This window comes from Urocampus carinirostris, chromosome 2 (assembly GCF_059441175.1).
Source record: "Urocampus carinirostris isolate Australia breed hairy pipefish chromosome 2, RoL_Ucar_1.0, whole genome shotgun sequence".
Lineage (NCBI taxonomy): Eukaryota > Metazoa > Chordata > Actinopteri > Syngnathiformes > Syngnathidae > Urocampus > Urocampus carinirostris.
Genome location: NC_142350.1, coordinates 19,509,398 through 19,537,381, shown reverse-complemented (window position 1 = coordinate 19,537,381; position 27,984 = coordinate 19,509,398). Strand labels below are relative to the sequence as shown.

The following is a 27,984-nucleotide window of genomic DNA, read 5'->3' as shown; positions in this document are numbered from 1 at the left end:
GTGGTGCCTGAACATCATCGCTTAGCGTCATTGAGGCAGCTTCTAGCATCAATCTTAAATAGAAATAGAAATAATTAGTACATTGAAAATGAATGCACATAATACACCGTAAAAATAATTATTTCAAGTAAAATAACATCGTTTTACGCTGTTAGCTTTAGCACCTATATTGTCAGCGCTTCAGAGGTCTCTAGCTGCAACTGGGGCACCATTAGCATCAGTCCACCCTTGGCTTGTTGTTACTTTTTTGATTCAGCCTTTTTTACTTTTGACCTTGACACCCCTGAACTACAGAGAACCAAGTGACCGATTGCACAATTTTTCTCATCCTCTTTTGGGGGTTTTGTGGGCGTAACCGTAGCAGCAAAATGGCGGACAATCATGTTAGGTGAGCCTCGTATTAGGTAGAATGAATACAAATTTCTTGACAGGTTTTGAGTTTTTCCTTGTCCTCGTTTAGGTTTCAGATCAGGGGATGGTGTCATGGTAGTCTGTGCAGCCATTTTGTGATTAAGCGCGCAGGTTCTAGATGATGGCGTGCATCAGGTCCAAGTGCCGGTAAGATGGTTCGAAATACATGCACCGTGCGAAAAACAGGCTCGTCCTTCTCCTTCGAGGGCAAGAAGACGAGAGTAAAAGATCAATATCACTCATAATATATAGAATATAAGTGTGTGTTAAACCATGATTCAAACAGTTCTACTGAGGTTGTGGATCGAATTTCAGAGGGTGTAGCATTCCACAGCACCGGGGCTCGAATGGAGAGTGCTCTCGAACCTACGGATTTCTTCTTGGCTCTTGGAATCACTACAAGACCAGGGTTCACCGAGAGAAGGCTCCGAGCAGGTACATAGGAGGAAATTAAATTACATCTTAAACTGGCAGTGCAGCTCAGCTCAAACCCGAGTATTTTTTGAAAAATGAAATTTTCGTGCATTTTGGTTATTATGTAAATCAATATATTTTTGGGATGAATGAAGTTCCTTTTACCACTAACTAACTAAAGTTGGTAACTAAAAAAATACACTGGGTCCCTTTGGACAAGAAAGTCCCTTTATAACAAGCGGATGTATTTCGCTGCTATGCCGCTAGAGGGCAAAAGCGCACCACCCTTCCATTTAACTGTCATTGTCTTCTTCACTCGCAGCTCATATCAAATCTTAGCAGATGGAAGCAATTTGTTGCACAAACGCCACTTTAATAGATTATTACAGATTTGGCAGCAGGCTTTATAAAATCTTTCTTATGAATGTGGAATATTTGAGATTGCGTCTCTGCATGCAGCTCCTTTTTTAACCAGGGAGAAGGACATTTCAAAACCGGTATCATTGTAGTACGCGTACCTGCAAACCAGGGGCGTTACCAGACCTGAGTCTCGGGGGGCGTGAGGGGCTCATATCAAATGCATAACTGTTATTGCCCCAAGTGTTTTCAGGGTTTCTCAGTTATGTGTTTCACAATTCGCATTTTTAGAAATGTACAGTCTATTCCTGTATTTCTTGCAGTTTCTTGAGTGTTGCACTGAAACGTCATTATGATTTACAGACATTTTGTTGTGTCATACAGTGATTTTGGTTCAAAGGAGTATAAAAAAGGTTCAAATGAGGTAAAAGTTCACGTGAATACATAAATGTCACTATAATTTAACATTTTTCAAAAAATGTTTGAATTTTTATTGTGCAAAATATGGCATGATTATTGGTAATATACTAAACAAAGGGACACCCAAAACATGTCTTTTTAAAATTTTTCAGTTTTCTTTTAATTCTTGCTTTTTCATTTTCTTACCATTTTCCCTGATTTTTCTTTCCATATTTAGTCCTTTTATTCTTTTTTCCCCAAGCCTTTTCCTGCATTTTCTTGTTTTATCATTGTCTCCTTCTTTTCCTCTCTTTTTAATTTTTTTTTCTCGATTGTTTTTAAAGCAAGGCTGAGTCCTTGTGCATGAATAAACCACTTCGTTTCCGTTTTTGTCAAAGTTTTGCCACTTCCAGGTTCAAACAAGCAGAAGTTTATTTTTTGTTTGTTTTACTATTTTGGGAACAAATTCTATTTTGCTCGTAAAAATAGAGCGCACAATAAAATCTACCGCTTTTCAATATCATGTACAGTAAATACAATACAAGAATGAAACGTTAGATACGGACAGGGCACGGCGCCATCTGTTGTTTCAAACAAGGAACTTTTGATAAAAGCCTTGTCAGCGTTCCAAAATAATAAAAATAATAACACTCGCGGAATCTCAGCGGTTTCGAGCGCCAAGACAAACATGCGTAGCATCTGTTTTTGATGCTGCCATCACATGTGTAGGTGTTTAGCATTCCTTATGTAAATGTAATGTAAATCCCTGGCGAGGGGTTTGCCGTTTATAGGTTGAAATATGATGAAGGAAGGATAGAGAAAAAGCACATACAGTATGCATTTAATTACAGGACGCTTGGAAGCGTTGACGTGAGGTTTAATGTTTTCGGATCACGAAAAAAAAAGTTTGAGGCATGTTTTAAAACACCTTTATCCTATAACTTTGTCAAATTTTGTCAAGATTTAGTATTTTGGGGTCGTTTTTGTAGTGTTTTGCAAAAGTTCTACAAGGCACAAACAGTTGCACTCTGTCATTGTTAGTCATTTAGGTCGACATTGGATCATTCAGATGTCACCAGGGAACTTCTGGAGTCAGTAAGTTGAGGTGAGAGAAAAGGGGCAAAGTTTTTTGTTTTCTGGATTGTTGTTATGGACATTTTGTCAGTAGTTTATTGCCTGCTTGTTTGTTACTTTTTACCTTGCATCTCCATTTGCCGTTTCGGTCTTTGTTTCTGGTTTGGATCATGACAGATCCGTTTCTACATTTCATTTGTTTTGTACCCCATTGTTTGTTTGTTTCTTTGTTCCTGGTTGTGTTTATAAATACCATCCTTTGTTGAGCATACTTGCCTCCATTCCGGCTTCCCCGCATTTGGGTACACCTCCGCAAACCTGACAAAATGACCCTTCCACTGCAGATCCCATCTCCTCTATCATTTTATTGGCATCAAAAGACTGACTGCCGGACGTGTTCTCTGTCGCTGCAGCAAGGAGAAGGTCCCTCGGTTACTTCTGTTTCCAGTTCCAGGCGGTGAGGACAAGGTCCCTCGGTCACTTTTTTTCTTTGTCCCAGTAAGGAGAACGTTCCTGTCCTGGATGTGAAGGTCCATCGGTCGCTTCAGGTCCCTGTCCCAGCAGCAGGGAGAATGTCCCTTTATTGCTTCTGGTCCCTGTTCTAGCAGGATGAGGTTCTTGTCTTGGAGCTGAGGTAAAGGTCCCTTTGGCGCTTTTGGTCCCTGTCCCAGCCGGGAGAATGTTCCTGTCTTAGAGGTAAGGTGACAGTCCATGGGTTGCTTCTGGTACTTGTCCCAGCAGTGAGGAGGATGTCCCTTGGTCGTTTCTGGTCCCTGTTCTAGCGAGAAGAAGGTTCCTGTCCTGGAGCTGAGGTGGTGGTCCCTCGGTCGCTTCTGGTCCCTGTTCTAGCAGGGAGAAGGTCCCTCTGTCGTTTTGTAGTCCCTGTCCTGGTGGTGCGGTGAAGGTCACCAGCTGCTTCTGGTCCATGTTTCAGCAAAGTAGGACTAGGATACTTAACTGCCCAAATCCAGACGGGCCAAAAGCAAAATAAAATTATAGAAGAACCATTGACCGCCAAAGTACTGGTTGGTGCCCTCTGGAGGAAGGTGGCGGATCAGATTGTGACACTATTTTTCTTTTTTTAAATGATAATTTTTAAGACAGTTTAATTTCAACCCATTTTAGTCCAGTAAACAAAGACAAGATTGTACTGTTTGTTTTATACGTCCCCCAAGTGGCCAAAACATTCACAGCATGAGGAGCAGTACTATCCCTACAGCTTTATGTTTTTACAGTGAAAAATATATTGAAGTGATATTTTGTAAAATGTTCTTCTTGTAAGCAGTAGAAGAAAGATCTTACAATCCATCATAAGTAAAGTTGGCTGACTCCAGTTCTCAGCAGCTCTGATTTCCTTTAAAGGCAACCGCTCCCAAAGAGTTGAAAGCACGCAAATGTCCCAAAAACCTCTTCAACTACGAAGATCAATCATGATTTACGGGGGTAAATTAAGGGATGTGGTCCCGAAGCCCGGCTGACAAACGGCTTCTCAATAAATCAGGCCGGGAGGGATTCGAATAAGGTCCTGTAGAGAAGCGACTTGACGAGGGCCGCTCCTCCTTCCTTTGCCGGCAAATCTGCAACAGATTGCGTTTGGGCTGACCGGAGGTATGCAGCCACAACATTGCAGGCGGGGGTCCGTGTAATCCCCGCCAGCCCCCTTCCACCACCATCTCTCCTAAGTATTAAGAACAACCTTTCCCCTGTAAGACCATGGCAGAAAAAGCCACACGTAATCTCAGTGATGATCATTTACTAGACTTGAGTGGCAGAAGGACTGCATCTGAGGAGGGGGCTCATAGGTATTCCCAAATCCTTAAACGTACAAAATGTGAGAAAAAAGTACATAGTTTTTGCGTAAAATCCATACATATGTATATTCCCATTATTTTCCAAGCATGTTTCTTCTTTGTCATCCTGAGCTGCGATGTCATCAGAGGAACACCAATCCCCTCGCAAGCCAATCGAGTGTTCTTTAGTCAAAGAGGTTAAGGGTGTTTTAAGCAAAGTCTTGCTAGTTTTTTGGAGAATGTCTAGGCATTGTGTCTAGGTGGATGTGGTAATGAATGCAGTAGTAAAAGGGCAAGCAGCCAAAATAGAGCTATCTGGCAAAAAAACCCACAGGAAAAGACGCCAATGTAAACCGGAACCGATCAACAAAAGGGGGTCGCATTACTCCTGTACCAAAATCACAGATCGACTCATCCTCCTCCATAGCTTCATATTTTTTCACGATGCTCTCTGATACAAATTGGACACAGCTCACACAAATCAAATACACAGCAGCTAAAATCATCTCCCTACCCACGTCCATCCTCTCAGACTTAAATATCAGGCCCATAAGCCGACTGGCAAACACAATAGTCCGGGATATCACTCACCCTCTCCACCAGGGGTCTCCAACCTTTTTCAAGCTGAGAGCTACTTTTTCATTTCTAAAATTACAATGTAGTTTGTACTACTTACTATATTGTTACTATGTTATTACCAGGTTGATTATTGGAAAAAGAAAGAAACAAAGAAAGAAAGCGAGAAAACAAGCAAGAAAGCAAGCAAGAAAGAGAAAGAAAGAGAGAAGAGTATTTTGTTCTTTTTTGTGTAAAAATGAGATTTCTTTTGGTATTTGAAGATAATTCCAAAAAAAGACTAAGCTAGTATCGGATTGCACGGGATAAAATTTTCACATCGGCGTGATTCTAACGAAAATAATTTGCAGGCAAAAAGGACAAAGCATACCTTACTTTCTTTGGCTTACCTTTACAAGGCTTAGCGGTTTATGCTAAGCTAAGCTAGGCTTTCGTTGCGGCTTCTTCCGCTAGCGGAATGCAAAAACATTGGTTTTAAGGCTCAGGAATGTCGACACGGCGGCCTTAGCCCAAAAGCCAAAAGTCTTTTGCAGGCTTTAGGGGCGCAGGAGTTACTTTCAAGCTAGGATAACACGACATCTGGGGTATTATTGTTTCCATAAGAGCGGGGAAGCTTAATGACGCTTCGCGAGCAATGAGGGTTGTGCGTCGAACGCCGTGCACGCTGTACGGTGACGGAAACCTGCTGATTTGTCCCGGGGAAGTTTGAATTCCAGGTGTGTGAGAAGTGAAAAAAAAGTGTCCTCTCAGGTGTGAATGTCAACCGGTGGTTTGTATCTTAGACAACTCTGTTCAGACCAGCTGTAAATACATCACTGATGCAGTTGAATGAATGGTCTTTACAAAAGTACAAGAAAAGTTTAAGGCTTCTCTTTTTCAGTGTAATAAACCAATCCTTGGATTGAGCCAGGTCTCCGTGATGATTGAAAAGGGCCCTGAATTTAGCGGTTTACCATAAGTTGTAGCTCCAGGTCCTCATGTTGGTGAGATACAGGGGCGCAGGGTTGGCTTAAGAGAGTCGTTAGCCTAGCCATAGAAGTAGGCCAGACCTGCAGCCTTGCTGGCTTTGCTCCCGACGCCGCCTCAGTCTCTTCCCGGACCTGCTAACAATCAACGGAGCACCCGCTGGTGATCAACGTTTTTTCACGCTCTTCTGACTTTCATCAGACTCAGATTTAATTGATGATTTTTTTTTTTTAAATAGAACGAGCCGCTAAAAGCTAACTGTAGCCGTGTATCTGCAGTTTGTCTGGGGTGGACACGTGGACCCAACCGCCCCCACTGTTTGACTGACAGCATACACCAGCCTATTGCATACAGTCATGCTCACCCAACACACAAAGGCCTCTCTACCCTGCCCCCGTGATAGCATTTGCTGTCTGAACACAGTGCATGAAAGATTGATATCAATGACAATAAAGACTATTCGATTCATTATCCACGAAGCAGTGAACCAGCAATAATCAAAGTGCAAAGTGGTGTTGGGTCTCCGTATACTGTAAATCCTCATCAATACTGTACGCCTTTCCAATCGTATTCATTGTATTTTGCAGTTCATGAGGCACACTGGGTTATAAGGCGCAATTTCACATTTTTGCCCGATTTATGATTTTTTTTTAGGTGCGCCTTATAGTCTGGGAAACACGGCCCTTTTTGGTGTCATGTTTATTTTAAAGAAAATACTTTGCATTACCATTTGTCTCTTCCCTTTCAGATGCTGAACAAAGTGGTCAGGTGCCTGAAGGCGAACAGGAGGTTGGTCGTGTTATGTCGAAGGGTCGAGCAGAGTTAAGAGACTTTAGCATGCTAGGTGCCGGGGCCAATCCGGCCCCCGTCCGGAGCCAGAACAGACAAGAGCGGCGGTCTAATCAACGTGATTTATTGCGGCCAGCGGCGGACCGTAGGCGGAGGTCCCAATCAGCTTTTAAAAAGCCGTAATCCTTCGAATTCTTGACCTTTTTGCAACTTCAGCGGAATGCGCTAGGCAGGCAGAGTTGTGGGAGTAAACGAAAAGGGAGTGCGAAACAATACAGAAGCATCAAACATGATTGCGTCCCGGGCCTGGTGATAAGTCGAATCGATTGGATCGATTTGTCGATATAAAAATTGAGGCCTCATAGGACGATGCCATACAAAATAATGCCAGCTTCTGTTAATCACGAGAAAAGAAAAAATGCAATTGCAAAGCAGAATGACAAACACATATTACAGTGACACAATGAGGGAAGAATGATTAGATGGGTCAGGGTGGCCTGTTGATTAGAAGGGCAATGGCAGGGGGGGATCAGGCTTTTCCCGAGGCGGGCCCCGCTAAATCTTTATAGTCATGTATTTGCGCCCTGATGGTAGTGGGATGAAGTATTGGTGTAGTGAGTGAGTGATATCCTGTACTATTGTGTTTGCCGGTCAGATAATGGATCTGATATTTAAGTCTGAGCGTTTGGGTGTGGGTAAGCAGAGGATTTAGCTGCTGTGTAAGCAGTGTTGAGCATGTTTCTTAAAAAAGCAATTAGTTATAGTTACTCACTACTTCTTCCAAAAAGTAACTGAGTTATTAACTGAGTTCGACATTTTCTGAGCAGTATTTAAGTCAGTTGAATCGAGAAAAACAGACAAGTAGTTTTGTTATAGAACCTTGTAATTTTTATTGCATTTTAATAGCAACAGATTTATCCTACACAAAGAAACAGTTTACAATATCATAAAATAACAATCAACAGTAAATAATATAAAGTAAGTTTAATAAATTAAATCTTACTCAAGTGGTCCGTTGTAGAGATGGGAATTCCTACTGTTTTTAGAGAACCGGCTTTTTCAGCTTGGCTCACTGGGACGAGCTCTTTTGGCCCCCAAATGGCTCTTCAGGTTGTTTTTGTTGTTTAATCCATATATTACCATGTATTATGTATCATTATGAATGACTTAAAAAGGGGGAACAAAACAAATCAAAATTAATGCTTGCACGTTAATACTGAAAATAAAAATATTTTATAAATACGAGGATAAAATACAAAACAATTTTAAGCTTTTTTTTACTCGATGAATTCAAAGTCTACAGAACAGAATGGCTAATCAATTTCTACAAGAGAAAAATAGCGTCTCGAAGGGAACCGGCTCTTGATTTGATGGCTGCAACTTCCAATAGACGGCTCATAAAGCCGTTTCGTTCACGAACGACATGGTTAGATCGCCGCACCACCAATTCGCCTTTTTTATAGCGCATTAGTAGATACTGTATTTGTAATGGCTATCTAACTATATGGTAGTCGCTATTTTTAATGGTGACATGATCTCAAAAGATGTGACGTTAACAACTCGAAGGAGAGCGCAAAACAGCATCAGTAGTGCCAAGGCGGACACACCGCCATTGGCGTTCCGCTTTGACTGTCAGTAACGATTATTGCGTCGTAAGGGCAGAATAAGTAAAGGGTTACTGAAATAATTAAGCCGTTACGTAATGGTGTTATTTATATCGCTGTTATTCCCAACACTGCGTGTAAGTAATACGTGTGAGTATTTTGCCGTGTGTAAAAAATGCAGTCAAATTCTGTTGTATTCACTGCAAATTCACAACGTCTGCTCTGGCTCTGCGACATGAACCACATCGGGGTCACTTTGACCCTGACCAGACGAGTCCACACACAAGAGCGCGCCAAAGATCAATATCTCAGACGTTTCTGAAACGTACCGAGTGGAACATTTCTTAACTGATCGGTTCCAGTTTCTACAATCCTAATGCGAAGAGGGCACAGATGACAGATAAGAAGGGACGTCGGAGGGCAAGGAGGAGGGTCTGGATTGTTGGACGCCACCGTTTTAGGCGCTGTGAAAAAAATACGGGATAGTATCCTGTAAATTGTGGTCCCCATACCGAAGGGGTCACCAGGATATAAAATAATTTTATGATTATTCTTTATATAAATGATTGCAAACGCCATGGTGTGTAAATGGTCAGTAAGCCCCTTTCCTTGTGTGAAAGCCTGCACTAGTTATTGCCCGCTCTGCTTACACTGTCACTAGACGGCTGGGTAAAATGGGACATTGAAGAGCGTTTTGTTCCCCCAAGTGAACCGTTTTCAACTCTGGGCAACCAAAAAAAGCTTTAGTGCTGAGCGTTCCGCGCAAATACTCCCAGTGCCTTGTCTCACTGCCGGCATTTTCAACAGAGTGGAAAAGCATTTGCAAGCAATCTGAAAAATTCGCTTAAAGTAAGAAAACGCTTCGGTGAACACAGGCCCCAACTGTATCTCAAAAATTGCGCGTTACAATAACCTCCTGTAAACCATCGAAGAAGAACCGGCATCCTGTCATAGCAGCAATCACAAAAGCGGCGGGACTGACTTTTAACATTGTAATTTACCAAACCACTGATAAGAGTATTACAATTAAATAATTATCCATCCATTATCTGCACCGCTTATCCTCAGTAGGGTCGCAGGGGTGCTGGAGCCCATCCTAGCCGTCTCCGGGCAGTGGGCAGGGGACACGCTGAACTGGTTGCCAGCCAGTCGCAGGGCACACAGAGACAGACAACCATTCACTCGCTCATTCACACCTAGGGACAATTTGGACCGGCCAATTAACCTGACATGCATGTTTTTGGAATGTGGGAGGAAACTGGAGTGCCCGGAGGAAACCGACGCAAGCACGGGGAGAACATGCAAACTCCACACAGGGGGTTCAATCTCATGACCTCAGAACTGTGCCGCACACGCACTTACCACTGCGTCGCCGTGCTGCCCCTTAAATAGATGAATATAAAAGGCAGACTTGTGATTTGGTCTTTTTACCCGCTGATACAATACCTTAAAATAGTACAGCATCGGCATCTGAACAACACTTGATATTTTTAGTCTACCAAGATAACGGACAAATTTTTTCAGCATTAAACTCCTGTCTTGTTTACCATTCTTTGTGGGTGTGACTAGTTTGCTGTGTTATTGCCTTTCATAACCAGCTTGTCATTAGGGTGGGTGGGTCCTCAAGTCAGATACTCTGGATATTGTTCCTTCTCTACCCGACTTCCCATATACCAAATAAAGGACCGTTTGCTGTACTCATTTGTGTTTTTACACTGCGCTTCAAGACCGCCCCAATTGGGTTCCTGACAGAAAAAGTAGTAAATGCCAATCTTTGGCCAGGCCGTGAACATATTACAAGACATAAAACAAGTTTGTGGTACACAACAGGTTGGGGGTCCTTGCAAAGGGGTGGGACCCTGGCCATGTAAAGGGATGTTAAGACAGCAGTAAGAAGGGATTGAGGGGGGCACGGTTGTATTCCTTCATGGGGAGAAGCCGAAACAGGTGTTTGTCTGTTTCAGACTTGAGTCCGGTCACACTTGACCTGCCTTAGACTTTTGCACCTCCCCCAGGGAAAAACACAGTGAAAGGTTTACTCGACGGAAGGAGACGCGTGCTCGTACACAGACATGCCTCATGATCTTTTGATGGTGGTTTCCATGTGCAACCATGTCAAAAGTTTGCTGTTAAATCTTCTGTGCACAAACCTGGACAAAGTGTAGATAGTAAGAGGTAAGATCCAAAATATCCAGCCAGACCCGACCCGGGCAAGGGTATAAAAGCCCGAACCCGACCAAACCCGACCGATCAACTCGATTTGGCGACGTGCGCGCTTCGGCTGAACTACGCGCGGCGCCGAAACTCCAAAGTGCAGCTTCGGGTTTAATTCAGGCTCGATGCGACAAATCAAGTGTGGACCCCAAAGCGTGCACTTCTGCGCGGCACAGGGTTGCAGCGCCAAAGTGTATTGCTCAAGTGAAAATACTGTTACTTCTGAAAAAGATCACTCAAGTAGAAATAAAAGATATTCATCCAAATGACTACTTGAGTAAAAGTAAGTGCATGTTGTGCAGATCCTTCACAAACAAAAAATTAAAAAAGTGGCGAGAGAGAAGCCTGGACCGGCCCAAGATCATTAGATTGACATTTTTGCCATGCCTGGGCCCAAGATATTACCTCTAGTGAACTGAAAATATTGTTTAGCTATTGCTAGAATAGCTCTACACACCTAAAAGGCATTACTGAAACTATTATTATGTAATCACAAATTTTTTTAAGGATTTTCAAATCAATTTCTCCAGTACTTTTAAAAAACAAATCCGGTGTGAATCATGTATTTTGCAGAGCCACAAATATATCTGTGATTTATATTCACAATTTTAAATCTTGTGTGAGCATTTGGTCAGGACGAGAACGGAAACCGGACCCAATTGCGTAACGTTTACCACAAGTTTTATTGAAGGAAAGAGGAAGGGCTGCGCACACGATCTAGTGTTCGCTGGACGCGGGATCAATAATAGGTCGTAAGCCGGGACGGTAGAGCAGACGTGGTCAGGATCAAAACAGGTTGCGTAGCCGGAGACAAACGGGAGCAAAAACGGGACAGGTGGGAGTCAGGGTAAAAAAGGCTTGCCTAGTATACACTGAGGTTCGCAGACGGACTGACGACAGGGGATTTATAGGACTCGGTTTAAGTAGGGACAGGGAGCCAATCAGAACCCGCGGCGGTTGGCGCAAAATGAGCGGGCACAGGTGAAACACATCGGGAATCATGACACATTTATCAAGACATATGATTTTTAGATCTCGTGTAAATCCCAAATATATTTGTTGTTCAAATCTCTTCCTATACCGGTGTTGGGTAGAAATTATATTTAGCTTACATTTTTTAGTTGCAGGAAATTCTTCCCTAAAAATGAATATAATTTTTTTGCATGGCCCAAAATATATCTCCATAATTAATATGTATTCCTTGCACTAATACACATTTAATAGTGCCCTGTTTAGGTGTTGCATGCAAATGTTTTCTTGGGGGCGACCTGTAAGGGGCGATAACGCTTGATAGGAAAATGCCGTAAAAAATGATGCCTGCTGCCGTTAATCACGAATTGAGAAAAAAAAATGGGAGAGCGAAAACACGTGAGAGCAGTAACTGTGTCATTTTCAAGCATACTTGTTGAAAAAATGGAAACAATTTCATGCATTTACAAGCACTTCCCCTAAATTTGAGAACTTTTGTATCCTTGACAACACTGCGTCAAAATTCAAACATTTATAAAGAGTTCTAGCACCCTATTTCTGCACACATCCCTCAGAGCATTAGAAGGAACAAAAAGAGCTTATCTTTTTATTTTACTCAAACCAAACATTCCCGATTTTTCACAGTGGTGTTCTACCAACCCAAGGGGGTTTAGGGTGGTGGGATGGTGTTGGGGGCGGTCACATCTGTAACCCCTATTAAACAAAGGATGACCGCTGCATTTCGGGACCTCTTTTACTTCCTCCCTCTCTTCTGGTTTTGTCCCAGGCTGCCCCTAAAATTGTCTTCATGACGTCCGGGTCTGAAGGTGTCGTTCGGCTGATGTAGATAAAGTCTGGGATGAAGAACATCTGGATTTAATGCGCCATTAAAAAGGTCACTGCATGCTTGAGCTGCACCTGCATCCCCCTCCCCTTCTTTAATTCACCCCTTCACCCCTCAATTTCACCCTTCCTCTCTGTAGTCTTCTCCTCTTTCTCACTTCTGAGGCTTCTCCGTCACACCCCACCCCTACCCCCAACACGCTCCTCTGTCTTTCAGAGTACATAAACCTTTTTCGGGGCAAATATATATATATATATATATATATATATATATATATATATATATATATATATATATATATATATATATATATATATATATATATATATATATTACATTACAGTTCTTGGGCTCCATGGACAAGAAAAATGCATTCCAGTAATAATAATTGATTATAAGCAATTAATTAAGAGAGTAGAATGAAAATCTATCTGTGTATTACATAAATGTGTTCATTTATCTTTGTATTTATTTATTTATTTTACAGGAAATACAACAAACTAAATTCCAATTAATGGATTTTTCAAAGCGAAGAACAAAAAAATGTGCTGTTTATTTAACTAATTATCTGGCTAGGATTTTAACATTTTAGCTAGTTATATTCCTATATTTTCAGCTATTTAGCAAGCTATTTAGCTAGCTTTTGAATTTTTTCCTGCAATCCAGCTAAAACTTTACATTTTGCTAGATTTTGGCCTCTTTCTTGCTAGCTATCTAGCCTTTCTTTCTGGCTATGTAGACCGCTTTTTACTCTTTTAGCTAGTACTCTAACTAGCTTTTTAGCTTTGTAGCTAGCTATGTTCCTACCTTTTTAGCTGTTTAGCAAGCTACCTTGCTTGCCTTTTACCTTTGTTTGCATGCTATCTAGCCTGCATCTTACCTTTTTGCTAGTTATCTTGCTAAACGATGTCCTCCATTTTAGCGAGCTAGCTTTGTTCTTATCTTTCTATACGTCTTTAAATTACTTTTAGCTACCTATCTAGCTCGCGTTAGGTTTTTAACTATCTATCAAGTACCCTTTTAGCCATTTGGAAAGCTATTTTAGAAATGTATATCAAAGTGGGTCTCCTTTGCGCTAATTCGTAACAAAAAGTAGCTCTCGGTTTGAAATGGTTGGAGACCCCTGCATTACAGTAATCAAGCCTAGTAGTAATAAACCCACATTTTACTCTGATCTGATTTCGACAGCATCAGGCGAATATTCGCAGAAGGTAGAAGAAAGCTATTTTGGTAATCTCTCATTTTTTCCTTTTTAGCCCTCGGTACAGCAGTTAAAGGAGCTGGAAACGTGCATGGAACAAAAAGCCAGTGCAGACTTTGATGCATGCATGCACGCACGCATCCATGCACGCATGCGTGAGATTTCACCACCTGGAGTGAAATTATATAGTGTGCGATATAGATAAAATGCTCACCAGATGGAGGGAAAATATAGGAAGGTTTTATGATGTATGGAGAAGAAAATATAGAAAAAATATGGCGTGAAACAGTCGGGGAGGGACAATCCAAAACTGCACGGGTACTGCAGTAATAATTTGATTCATATGTATTGCATATTATAGTTGAATACTTCTAAATAACAGCAGGATTCGTACACCTTTTTCATGGACAAGTACTATGTTGGAGCAAGTTCTTTCAGTTACAATTTGCCACTGGGAAACACAAACTTAATTTTTTGTATGGCCCATAATAAATGTCCATATTTGATACGTAATCCTTGGACTAATACACATTTCATAGTACCCTGTTTAGGTGTAGCATGCACTTGTCCTCTTGTGCGCGACCCATAGGGGGCGATGACGCTTTACAGGAAAAGGTTGTACAAAATAATGCCAGCTGCCGTTATTCACGAGGGGAGAAGAAATGCAATGGGCAAGCGAAAATACAAGAAAGCAGTGTAGGCGTGATCTTCGAGCAGATTTGTTGAGAAACCTGGCAACAATTTGTAACATTTACAAACACTTTACTCAAAATTCAAGCACTTTTTAATTTTTAAAAAGACAACTTTAAAATTTAAGCATTTTAGTGGATTTCAAGCATCCTTTCAAACTCTGTATAATCAATCAAATTCTGATTAGGAACAAAAACAGCAAGTAAAATCCAAGCTGCTATTGCCAATACACAAGATCCCAACAACAAATTTGTAAAAATTTACTTTTGCTGTCTAGAATGCACACTGCAATACAGTAATTTGTTAGTTATCACGGTTAATCTATTTATTTGATAGTTAATTTCCAGGCTCAAGTATTTGTTTATCAAATACATCTACTGTACTTAATACCCGATTTTTTTACATATAACTTCTATACTGTTATTTTAAAAATAATTTTGCTGTTTTATCGCACAACTTTCTGAATTAAGAACCCAATCCACTTCACTTTACGTGATACTTTGCCGCCATCGTGTGGGCGTGACGGAAAACATTTCGGTTCTGTTTTACAGAAACCATTTATCTTTTATCATCGCGCATTTTTGAAAAGCGCCAGGGAGCCACTAGGGAGCGCCAAAGACTCCCATGTAGATAGATAGATAGATAGATAGATAGATAGATAGATAGATAGATAGATAGATAGATAGATAGATAGATAGATAGATAGATAGATAGATAGATAGATAGATAGATAGATAGATAGATAGATAGATAGATAGATAGATAGATAGATAGATAGATAGATAGATAGATAGATAGATAGATAGATAGATAGATAGATAGATAGATACTTTGTTCATCCCCGAAGGGAAAATGTTGCTCCTGTGAAGGTTTTGCGGGAAGAGAGGTTCAACTTTGTTGTCGGTAGAAAGCATCTTTCCCTGTTTGGCCAATCAGAGTGCAGAACAGTGAACAAGCTATAACCAAAGCGCAAAGTCGCGAGGTGTCTCTATAATTTTAAAGACATCTTGTCAGTTTCATTATTTTAAGAAGAGCCATTGAATTGAACAATTAAATAACACAATACTGATAGGCGACCCCATCAGTGATGAGAAATGGACGCGAACGCTGATGAAATCAAAAGTAAACAAACAGCTGCGGCAAAGGCAAACTGTAAACATTAAAACCGCGGGCTCCCTCAAGACCGATGATCATTTTCTTCCACGCCCGACTAAGTCAGCCATGTATACATGTACAACACCCAGGGGACTTGCACCCCCCCACTTTAGCGCGAGGACCGCCATTAACCCCATGAACACACCACCAAGATCTGATTTGACAGCGCCTGATGGCATCCCTAATGGAGCTGCTGCACAGGGCTAGGGGTGGGGGGACCACATTAGCGTTTTCTAATGACTTTAAATGAGGGGGTAATGATAAACACATTTGCAGAAAGGCTTTTTTTCCAATCGAGATGGTGAAAGTGGTCGGAATGAGCCCTTTTATTTCCTAATTCTAATTACGTTCTAATCACCGCTAAATAGTTAAAAGTAAAATGTAATGACTGTAATCAAATTAGTGAAAGTGGGATGTTGATTGTGTTCTAGAAATTAAAATATGCGGATAAAAGTTGCTACTTTACACTTCTGTCATCGTCGGATTTTGAATTAAATTGTCTTTTTTGTGATTAATATAGAAGTATCGTGGATTGTGTACTGCATCAAACAGCACATACTATCATAGGAGTAGATAAGGGAGGGCTTTGTGTGGGTGCCTGTGATTGTCTGTGTGCGCTCCCGTGACTGGCAGCTGTATGCTGTCAGTCAAACAGCGAGGGCGGCCGGACGAGTCAATGTGTTTACCCTAAACAAACTGGTAAGCATGGCGACAGCCAGCTTTTACACTGAAACGAAATTTATCAATTCAATCGGACTCTGAGGAAAGTGAGAAATGGTTCAAAGAAATGGTGATCACCAGTAGATGCTTTGCGGATTGTTATCGGGACCGGGAAGATTCTGAGGTGGCGTTGGGGAGAAGGCTGCACGTCTGGTCTACTGCTACGGCTAGGCCAACAACTCTTTTAAGCCACCCCTGCCTAGCCTGTATCTCACCAAGAGGAGGGCCTGGGGCTACAACTTGTGGGAAAACACTACATTCAGGACAGTTGTGTATTATGACGGAGACCTTGGTCAAATCGAGGATACCTGATTATAGCGTGTATCTAACCAGCCACTTTCTAAATCGCTTTATTACACTGAAGAGAGAAGCCTTTAAATATATGCCCCATTAAATGAATGAATTGGAGCTAGAACATGTGGGAAACCGCTACATTGAGGATGGTTATATTGAAATCATCGCAGAGACCTGGCTCAATTCGGGGATACCCATTCTAGAGTGCAGCCGATCGCTCTTTTGTGCACTGAAAGGAGAAGCACTCCAATCTCTTTGTACAATAACAATAAAGAGCATTGATTCAACTGTTATTCTGTATTCTGTGTTTTTTTTAAATTCGTAGATCTATAGCTATCTCAGTGGTTAAGGATGTCATCTTCAGGTAATTTGACCCTTGGGGACTTTTAAGAAGGGGCAAATGGTTCTGGTCCCCAAAGGATTACTGTACATTTTCGGAACACTCTGAATAGCAACAGTTTTCATAAGTATTCGATATTATGGGAGTCCCTCGTCGTATAATTTCAGGCCTGAAACGTCTTATTTCCCCACCCCTTTTGTGGAGTACCATTTTGTTGTTATTTTTTATTTTGAAAAGGCATTTTCTGCAAGAAGAAATGGAATGGAGTAGGCACTTCAAGCTTCCACTTTGCCTACTCTCTTTAGATTATGTATTATCTCATCTCATCTCATTAGTTTATCCTCAGTAGGGTGCTGGAGCCCATCCCTGCAATCATCCGGCAGTAGGCAGGGGACACCCTGAACTGGTTGCCAGCCAATCGCAGCATTGTATTATATCGTTGTATTTTGCAGTGTGTAAATATTTTGTTGTTTCCAAAATAAAACACTGGTTTACATTTAATATTACTTGTTTTTTTATACTATTATTTTTAACATATTTTTGGAACTGTGATATTTTCTCTTTTTGGAAATTTTCTTGCACCAACAGGATGGCCCTTTTATTTGGTTGTGCATCTGACATGTTACAACTGCAATAAAATATATTCTATTCTATTCTCCTACCTGTCAACTTATACGACACCACCCCCACCCCATGCGGTTTTTGATCATTTCAAATTTTATATATGACATTTTTTTGGACAGGGAAATTAAAAAAATCTGCTATGTACTATATAATAAACCACACTAAGTTTACTGCAAGTGGGGAGGGAACTAGGAAGAATGCTGAAATAATTGTTTGTGTAGTTTACTTGGTGTCATGAAACGGAACGGGAAGCAGGAAGTAGGAACTCATTTGCGTAGACGTCCTCACACTTTAATTGAGAAAGAAAAGTTGTCCAAAACACAAACGGACCAAACCTAAAAACAAAACGGGTCAAACACAGGCAAAACTACAATTAGGCATTTCGCGAATTAAACAGAACTTGCAGGAATCTCTCTGAATGTTACACCCAAGTGCAACAAAGTCCAACGAGCACAACAAGTAAAACCATGCAAAAACAAGTTTTCAACAACGACCTGGCCACGCACAGTTAAAAGGAGCACGTTTAAGTACCCACAGGAGTAATCAGAAAATGCGAGTCAGCCGGTGTCAAGGGGCGGTGCCAGCTGGGCGCCATCGCAACCGTCCAGAACCTGACAGAATCCCCCCTTCAAGGGATAGCCCCTGAGGTCCCCCCAAAAAAACAAATACGCTCCCGAAGAGGGCAACCCCACTCCCTCCCCCAAAAACGCAGGAACGGGAAGAGGCAGGGGTGACAGGCGGACAAATCGGAGCGGCGAGCAGACAAGTCGGACTCAGACGGGTCGGGCAGTGCAGGAGAGTCGAACAGGCGAGTCGAAGAGTCGGAATGGGAGGCAGACGAATTGGGGTGGCGAGCAGAAGAATCAGATGTGCGGACAGGCGAATCAGGCAGGCAGACAGGTCGACAAACAGGCATGGCAGGCGGACATCTGGACAGGTGGACGGGCGGATGTTGAGACAGGCGGAAGGACGGCCCTCGAGACCGGTGGGAAGGCAGACGGACGGGCGGTCGTCGAGGCAGGCGGGCGGGCGGATCTCGACATTGGTGGGAAGGCAGGCGGATGGGTTGACGTCGAGACAGGCGGACGGGTTGACGTCGAGACAGGCGGAAGGACAGAACTCGAGACCAGTGGGAAAGCAGGCGGACGGGCGGACGTCGAGACAGGCGGATGAGTGGATCTCAAGACTGGTGGGAAGACAGGCGGACGGGCGGATGTCGAGACAGGCGGAAGGACGGATCTCGAGACTGGTGGGAAGGCAGGCGGACGGACGTCAAGACAGGCTGACGTTGAGGTCGACGGGGACCTCCGACAGCTCGGCGCCAAGTCTTTCCGGAAACCCTATTCGAAGCACAGCAATGGCCACGATGGGCGGGGCCGTGGTTCGAGTGGGTGGGAAAGGTGACGACGCAGCCGGAGAAGGAGCCCCGGGAGGCGGGGCCGTTGCCAATAGGAGTTCATTCAGCCGACGCGACATGAACTCAGTCCGCCGAGCTAATTGCTCCATCTGGCGTTGTATGCTCCGTTGAGCTTGCTCGACCTGCAGCCGAAGGGCGGTGACCTCGCTGGGCGATCGCCAAACGGCGCCATCCGTCTGATCCAACTGCTGGAGAGCGTAGGGAGTCCCCAGCTTTCTCCAATTTGTGTTGGGATCTTTTGCTGAGTTCTCATCGTTTGGCCAGATCGTTCTGTCATGAAACGGAACAGGAAGCAGGGAGTAGGTCCTCATTTGCGTAGATGTCCTCACACTTTAATTGAGAAAGAAAACTTGTCCAATACACAAACGGACCAGACCAAAAAACAAAACGGGTCAAACACAGGCAAAACTACAACTAGGCATTTCCAGAATTAGACAGAACTAGCAGGAATCTCTCAGAACGTTACACCAAAGTGCAACAAAGTCCAACGAGCACAACAAGTATAACCATGCATAAACAAGTTTTCAACAACGATCTGGCCACGCGCAGTTCAAAAGAGCACGTTTAAGTACCCACAGGAGTAATCAGAAAATGCGAGTCAGCCGGTGTCAAGGGGCGGGGCCAGCTGGGCGCCATCGCAACCGCCCAGAACCAGACACTTTGTAAATAAAATAAACTTGTATACATACATTATTTTAATTCCACATATTCTTTCTTGCTGTGAGTAAATAGGTGTCTTTCTGTGTTTGTAAGGTTTATTATCACCTAATACGGGTATTTGCACTCATCAATAAGGGGATTAATAGGCCGTGGTTGACAGGTATTCTATTCTATTCTATTCTATTCTATTCTATTCTATTCTATTCTATTCTATTCTATTCTATTCTATTCTATTCTATTCTGTTATTTGTTGATGTTGTTGTGCCCAAATAATAACAAACAAACAAATAAACAAACCCCGAAACAAAGCATCTGCTGCAAATTGGGACCTCAAGGCTTATCAACTACATTACCCACAAAGCATCACGGCACCCAAACGTCATTTAAATGCGCTCGTCTGAGCTGTCTGAAAGCAATAGGTACGTACGTGGAGTGGGGTTATTATTTTAAAAACTGATGGATATTTATGGAACTTTTCAATGCACAAGCTCAAGTTGTTTTAGTCAAAACCCAGTGTTAAAATTTTCTAAGATAACGTTGTTAGTCGCTGTTTCAAAGGTAAAAGTGCTGTGTTTCCCTGCTATGCTAAAGCTAAGCTAGCAAGAAGTACATTGTCACTCATACAGTACCTTTATAAACATCAATGGTTCAGTGCTTAAAGAGTTGATAAGAGTGCTGAGGAGATATATTCCAGTACACTGTACAGACCAACACATTGTTGATATGTTTATTATTTAACTGAGTCATGTTTAATTGCTAGTTCAGTTAAGAATAATTGTGAAATGGCCATAGGCGCTATAATGAATATGTATTTCATAGTTGTTTTTGTAATGAATAAAGTGACCCCAAACCTACAATGATCGTTTCAATTACGTTTTTGACAAGGGTAATGTAGTACATATATATAGGTCCAATTCCCATCCCTCTGTTCCCATGTCAAAGAGAGGGATTTGTTCTTTGAAGGATCAATGAAATAAAGCTAACATTAAAGATAGAAGTCAAATTTGAATTGGCAAATGTGCATCTGATTAAGCCAAAAAGTGACAGCCAGACTAGTTCAAGCTGCGCATAATGAATCAGCCTGTATTTCTTTATTCCACTTCCGTGCAATACCCCCCTGGGCAACTCCGTGCCATCTCAATGCAACACTATTGTAACGTCATGTAGATCCGTGTGCCAAGAAATTGAAAATACAATAAAGTGTGCTGGCATTGTTATTCTCAATATAAGGTTTCCATGAACTGCAATGATCATTCTAGGCAATTAACATCCTTCTATTTTTTTTTAAACAATCTAATCCACGTATCATTAAGTATGGGTTGCAGTTGACCATTCTCCACCCTGATTGTCTAGAAACGCAGACATTTGGATTGATTCATCCGTTGATGTAGCTTCCACGGACAATGATGTTTGCTTAAATGTAACTGTATCACAAACGCAGTACCTCAAACCCCCGCTTCATTCTCTGCGATAGCTTACATTTTCTCCTTGGATTTACAATTCACACAGGTCACCCTTTTGACTTCAAAACGATGAATTTCTCCAAAAGGAGAGTGGTTTTTATGCCTCTCTTCTTTCTTTTTTAGGTTGCTTCTGTGTCCCGGCGTTGTCATGACCAAACTTATGGAATGGCTGTTAGGGACTTTTGTGGTCCTGGCCGTCTGGACCCTGGTGGCGTTCGACCCACTGGACCTGAGCGTGCCGGATGCGTACCGGGAGGCGGCTTTACCTTTGCCGCTTTACTTGCTGGTGTCATTCGGCTGCTTCTCTTTGGCAACGGTGGGCTACCGCGTGGCCACCTTCAACGACTGTGACGAGGCTGCCAGGGAATTGAAGGAGCAGATCAAGGAGGCTAAGAAGGATTTGAGAAGGAAAGGCTTTAAGATATAGCTTGTAATGACTTTTGTATTTAGGGAAGTAAAGAAAAGAAGGCTGAAAGGTGGACTTGTTTTGGCAGGCGGCCAACTGTGGACCATTCAAAACTGATGGAGACTTGAGGAACATTATGGAAATGGTGATGTTAGTTAAGGGCACCTTTGAGGTAATCCTGAAAAACTATTTTGTGAACATCGCAGATCTTATATATTTCTAGTAAATCATGTCATGTGTTTGTGCACAGTTTTGTTTTTTAAACAGAATTGGTGTTATTTGGAGCGCATGCTTCTCCTTTCAAATAATAAATCATCTTTATTATGTGGTATTATAGATGATTTATCAAAAAACTACCCAAACATTTTTTGATTTTGAAGACCATAATTTTCTTTTTTTTAATTAAAAAAAGCAAACGAAAATGTAAAAAAAAATGTTGTGTACAGTGTATTTCATTTGTGTGTGAAATGAGCCGCTTAGCCTTATGCTAAAAAAAAAAAAACTCACAGACGGTCATACAAATGGTGTGCTTAAAAGGACAGCATGTATTATTTACAGGTGACTAGTATTGATTTTAGTGATCAGGAAGATTTGTAGCTAGTTAACTTTTATGCTTTCGAGAGGCTTTTGATTCAATGGTTTTCAGTCATTTCGTATTGGGAAAAATTCAGTCGATATGCGAGAAATTCTAGATCCAATCTGGTCTCTTATGTAAAAGTATCTGGGGTAAAAAACTGCTGATTTCAGAATCAAGAAACAAAACATGAATTGCACTAACATGCATTTTAAAATATTTGTATGTCGAGTAATTTGCATAATATAAACCTCACTTAGAAGAAAAAAAATAAGTATTCACCATCTTACTGCTACGGGAACTCAAAAACCTTTCTAAAAGCTGGCCAATAAAAAGAAAAATGGTTTTACTTTGTGCTTATTAACACTTGTTTTCAGTTGCACTACACGATACATTTGTATCTAGTGGTTAAATGATTCACACTGTCCCTTTAAACAAGCAACCTGAAGGAAAGGAAACAGACATAGTACTGCTATGTGGTATATATGGTATTCCTTAACCTCTGCAAAGAACGACAAATTCAACTGATTTACTGAGCATTTTTTACCCACATGACTCGATTGCAATGTTCGGTGGGTTAACATAAACAAGGTTTTAATTCTTGATCTCCCAGAGTATTATATAGACTTGCTTATATAGTTGTGTTGCTCATATAATTCATGATGTGTTGTATAAATGCCTTCAAGTTGATGCAAGCGCACAGTAGAGCAAAACCACAGTAAATTTGAAATAACATGCTTCAACTGCAGTTTGTTGTTTCAACACTCAATTTGATGTCCGGTTTTATGTGTTTACACTTTTCCGGCACGGTGTCATCATATTCGAACCAATTTATGTTTTACAGCTTCGGATTTACAGTAAATGACGCGATCCGGTTCCTGCCATTTTCAGCCTTCCTGCACGGTCGAAGAAGATTAGCCAGCCAACGTAGCAGCAAGCTCATCTGATTCTGGCGAGGAGTGTTTCTTTTGTGCGCCCCAAATCCGTTGGTAAAAGAAAAGGTCAGCCCAGGCTGAAGGCGACATTAGAGGCTCCTGTAATTTGGGGAATGTAAAAAAACACAGTTGGCCACCACACACCAGAAACAATTCTAAATGAACTAGGCCACAGATTACACAATTTCAAAAATTCAGTTAAAGTTTGAGAAGACAATGGTAAAACCCCTTTTTTGTTTTGTTCAGAGACATTTTTTTGTCAGATTTCAACCAATTTCCTTAATTTAAACATGCAATATATGAAAATTAATATGCAAGGAAAAAATACTTTTGGAATATAGTAAAATAATGAATTCAATCGGGCGAAAATAAAGTATTTACTAAAAGCTGAATTTAAATAAAATATCAATGTATTTTAAAAACTAAGGTGAACTAAAGGGTTTCAAGATTTACTCAAGATCCAAAAATCGTGTTTCGATAAATGGACACGCAAGATTAAAACTCTCATATGTAAATCACAGACATGTTAGTGGCTCTGTAAAATAAATGACTCTTCATATTTTTCCTTTTAACGGTACTAGCAATGGCAAATTCCCTCTGGAAGTGCTTAAAAACGCTTGAATTTGGCCATGAAAAGGGAGTTCAAACCCTGTTTTTGGTTCCTGTGCGAACTCGTTCAGTGCCATTGACCCCGATAGACGTCATAGGCACGTTCTAACTAGCTTCACGGTCAATTAAACTAAATGTTAGCTTTTGCGCACTATTTTATGTATGTTTACTCACCCGTTGCCCCTGACGTGCCCTCCCGACTGGGCCGTAACATTTTTAGTGGCCCAATTAAGATCTCCGCGCCTTGTTCATTTGTAGACTGACATTCCCCACAAGCAAGTCAACAGAAACAACAAAGAAAATCCCCCCCACTCTATGTCAGCAATGGCCGCCACAGCTGTTTCTACTGTCACGGCCGTAAAGAAGAGGGATCGGAGGAAAGGCGAACTCTGAAGTGAACGTTCTCACTTTTGCAACTAGTCTCGCCTCTTTGGTTGCTTTTTGACGCTCTGTAGACGCGTTAAACCGATTAGCAGTCCTGTCACATGAAGGTCACGAGCGACACCTCACCTCACCAAAGCTTTGCAGTGTGTAGCACCAATGTGGTTAGGCAGAGGGAAGATAAGCTACTGGACTAGTACTAGGTTTGAGGAGTGGGAACATGAATAGAGGAAACTCCATAGTCAGTCTTAATTTGAACAAGAACTGACAATTTAATGAACAAGACATTAGACAATATTTCATATAAATAGATTCTTATTGGGTCTTTTTGGGTTCTGTCCATCTCCCCCTTATCCGTGGTTGGGTCATGGGTGCAGCAGCCTCAGCAGGGAAGCCCAGTCCGCCCTACCCCCAGCCACTTCATCCAACTCATCTGACAGGGTCCCAGGCCAGCCTATAGACGTAGTCTCTCTAGTGCAGGGGTCTCCAACGTGGTGCCCCCAAGGACATTTTAGGTGCCTGCAGACCTGTTCGGTAAATAGCTCACCAGTGTTGGGTCAATGTGATTTTTTTAGTAAAATTATTCTTTTATTGGTTATAGTAACAAAATAGTAATAGCATGATGAGTTGTAATTTTAGAAATTAAAATGAAGAAATTCGACTTCGTAGCTCCATGGACCCCCAAAAAATCCATTCAAGCATTGATATTTTTGAAGCAACTAGAATTTGTGTACTGAACAAATTTCCTTATTCATCTTTTTATTGATTTATTTGACCTTTGCTAGCTATCTTCCTACTCCTATCTTTTTAGCCATTTAACAAGCTATCACGCTAGCTTGTTGCATTTTTTGCATGCTATCTCGCTAACATTTTCCTTTTTTTGTTTTTCTAGTTATCAAGCAAAATCTTGGCCCCCTTTCTAGTTAGCTCTCTCGCTTTGTTTTTAGCTTTCCATCCGGTTATTTAGATTGATTTTTTACTCTTTTAGTTAGCTATCTAGCTCCCTTTTAGTTTTTTACCTGTTTGCCTTTTCTATCTAACTATCAAGCTATCTTTTTTGCTATTTAGCCATCTGGCTAAGTTGCTATTTTAGAAATTCATATCAAACTGGGTGCACTCTGCACTTGCTGGTAACAAAAAGTAGCTTGACACTTGAAAAAAGATGCAGACCCCTTGTTTAGTGTGTCCTGGGTTGTCCCAGGTTCCTCCTGCCGGTGTGATATGCCGTAGCAACTCCCAAGGGAGGCGTCCTGGACGCATCTTTATCAGATGTCCAAGCGACCTCAGTTTGCCCCTCTCAACGCACTGCAGCAGCTCGACACGGAGTCCTTTCTGGATGACCGAGCTTCTCAATCTCTAAGGAAAAGCCCAGCCACCCTGAGGAGGAAGCTCGCTTAAGCTTCTTGTATCCGGAATCTTGTCTTTTTGGTCACGATCCACGGTTCTTGACAATAGGCGAGGGTAGGAACGGAGATCAGCTCCTCTTCACCACAACTAACCGATCAGAGGTCTGCATGATGGCGGACATTTGGTTTAAGGTATTAAAAATCCCAGATTTGGTCCATTGTGATTTACTAACGCTGTTTTCTTTCTATTTCAGTTTGATGGCCGGTCATCTACTCTAATTTCGGTGGAAACGTATTATTTACATTTATGCGCAGTTTGATAGGGTTTTGGAATCAACCTAAATCTGTTTTTGTCAGTATTTAAAGTTACAGAAAAGTACACTAATGACAATTTGAATGCATGACTTTCATATTAAGGCGGGGACCTTAAACTTATCATCCTGAGGGGTGCATTTGGCCCCCGGGCTGCGATTTTGAGACCCCTGGTCTAAGGGATTAGGGAATTTTCCTGGGAGGAAAAAAAACCTGGTAAAATACAGGGAGTGCAGAATTATTAGGCAAATGAGTATTTTGACCACATCATCCTCTTTATGCATGTTGTCTTACTCCAAGCTGTATAGGCTCGAAAGCCTACTACCAATTAAGTATATCAGGTGATGTGCATCTCTGTAATGAGAAGGGGTGTGGTCTAATGACATCAACACCCTATATCAGGTGTGCATAATTATTAGGCAACTTCCTTTCCTTTGGCAAAATGGGTCAGAAGAGGGACTTGACAGGCTCTGAAAAGTCATAAATAGTGAGATATCTTGCAGAGGGATGCAGCACTCTTAAAATTGCCAAGCTTCTGAAGCGTGATCATCAAACAATCAAGCGTTACATTCAAAATAGTCAACAGGGTCGCAAGAAGCGTGTAGAAAAACCAAGGCGCAAAATAACTGCCCGTGAACTGAGAAAAGTCAAGCGTACAGCTGCCAAGATGCCACTTGCCACCAGTTTTGCCATATTTCAGAGCTGCAACATCACTGGAGTGCCCAAAAGCACAAGGTGTGCAATACTCAGAGACATGGCCAAGGTAAGAAAGTCTGAAAAACGACCACCACTGAACAAGACACACAAGCTGAAACGTCAAGACTGGGCCAAGAAAAATCTCAAGACGGATTTTTCTAAGGTTTTATGGACTGATGAAATGAGAGTGAGTCTTGATGGGCCAGATGGATGGGCCCGTGGCTGGATCGGTAAAGGGCAGAGAGCTCCAGTCCGCCTCAGACGCCAGCAAGGTGGAGGTGGGGTACTGGTATGGGCTGGTATCATCAAAGATGAGCTTGTGGGGCCTTTTCGGGTTGAGGATGGACTCAAGCTCAACTCCCAGTCCTACTGCCAGTTTCTGGAAGACACCTTCTTCAAGCAGTGGTACAGGAAGAAGTCCGCATCCTTCAAGAAAAACATGATTTTCATGCAGGACAACGCTCCATCACACGCATCCAAGTACTCCACAGCGTGGCTGGCAAGAAAGGGTCTAAAAGAAGAAAAACTAATGACATGGCCTCCTTGTTCACCTGATCTGAACCCCATAGAGAACCTGTGGTCCCTCATCAAATGTGAGATTTACAAGGAGGGAAAACAGTACACCTCTCTGAACAGTGTCTGGGAGGCTGTGGTTGCTGCTGCACGCAATGTTGATCGTGAACAGATCAAAGCACTGACAGAATCCATGGATGGCAGGCTTTTGAGTGTCCTTGCAAAGAAAGGTGGCTATATTGGTCACTGATTTGTTTTTGTTTTGTTTTTGAATGTCAGAAATGTATATTTGTGAATGTTGAGCTGTTATATTGGTTTCCCTGATGAAAATAAATAATTGAAATGGGTATACATTTGTTTTTTGTTAAGTTGCCTAATAATTATGCACAGTAATAGTCACCTGCACACACAGATATCCTCCTAAAATAGCTAAAACTAAAAAAGCCCCACTCCAACTTCCAAAATATTCAGCTTTGATATTAATGAGACTTTGGGGTTCATTAAGAACATGGTTGTTGTTCAATAATAAAATTAATCCTCAAAAATACAACTTGCCTAATAATTCTGCACTCCCTGTAAATATATGTTTTTTTTTTTCCAAGCAATGCTATTGATAGTCTCAGGCCCAGTGTGTCCTCTACGCTTTTATGCCTGTTCTGTCCGCAGTGAGCAATTCGAAAGACATCCTATCAGTTCTTGCCATCATGTCGCTGATGTCTTTTCTTACAAAACTTTGTTGAAATGGAAAATAACAAATCAATGTTTGCTAATGTAAATTTTTTTTTTCCAAACTCGCTTCGTTTTGTAGGGGCACCTCTCCCTGCTGGGTGTCTTGGGCAAGTACAGCCTGGCGGCACCCATACCTCTTCAACCTATTTTGTTTTTTCGGGTAGGGGTTTTCTCGCCAACATGAAACAGATGGTACTGGTTTCCATGTATACCAGTAGCACGAGAAGCCTCCTGTTTTGAGTCTGATACAGCACCTTCACCTTCTGGTTGCCGTTGTTTTTTGGAGTGAAGCGTCATCTGGCTCTTAAGGGAATTGACGGGCAGCGGAATGTGACGATACTGGGTAAAAACTCAAGTACAACATAAACTCATTTAGATACCAATGTGGGCCTGCCCTCGAGACATTTTCAGCTTTCATTTATAAATAACACAACTTTAGTGTATCTTTTGGTTTTCCCAACGTTTGTTTTTTAATTCCACATGAAAATTTCACATTAGTCATATCAAACAGG

General features: G+C 41.7%; 1 protein-coding gene across 2 annotated transcripts; it reads left to right on the top strand.

The window, feature by feature from the left end:
• Positions 1-19,851: 19,851 nt before the first annotated feature.
• dpm3 (dolichyl-phosphate mannosyltransferase subunit 3, regulatory) lies at positions 19,852-22,526 on the top strand. 2 transcript variants are annotated; one of them, XM_088327835.1, is made up of 2 exons: positions 19,852-19,927; positions 21,095-22,522. In XM_088327835.1, the coding sequence occupies exons 1-2, from the start codon at positions 19,896-19,898 to the stop codon at positions 21,396-21,398; spliced, it is 336 nt and encodes a 111-aa protein (XP_088183961.1). In that variant the 5' UTR covers positions 19,852-19,895; the 3' UTR covers positions 21,399-22,522. The 2 variants fall into 2 exon arrangements, with proteins under 2 accessions (XP_088183961.1, XP_088183962.1); XM_088327836.1 differs by lacking the exon at positions 19,852-19,927 and adding an exon at positions 19,932-20,066 and having other exon boundaries at positions 21,095-22,526.
• The last annotated feature ends 5,458 nt before the right edge of the window (positions 22,527-27,984 follow it).

What these genes read in the sequence shown, in the direction of transcription:
- dpm3 (XM_088327835.1), top strand. Translation starts at nt 19,896, where the DNA reads ATGCGCTCGTCTGAGCTGTCTGAAAGCAATAG. An exon ending in GAGCTGTCTGAAAGCAATAG is followed by an intron (nt 19,928 to 21,094) that starts GTACGTACGTGG and finishes TTTCTTTTTTAG; the next exon opens with GTTGCTTCTGTGTCCCGGCG.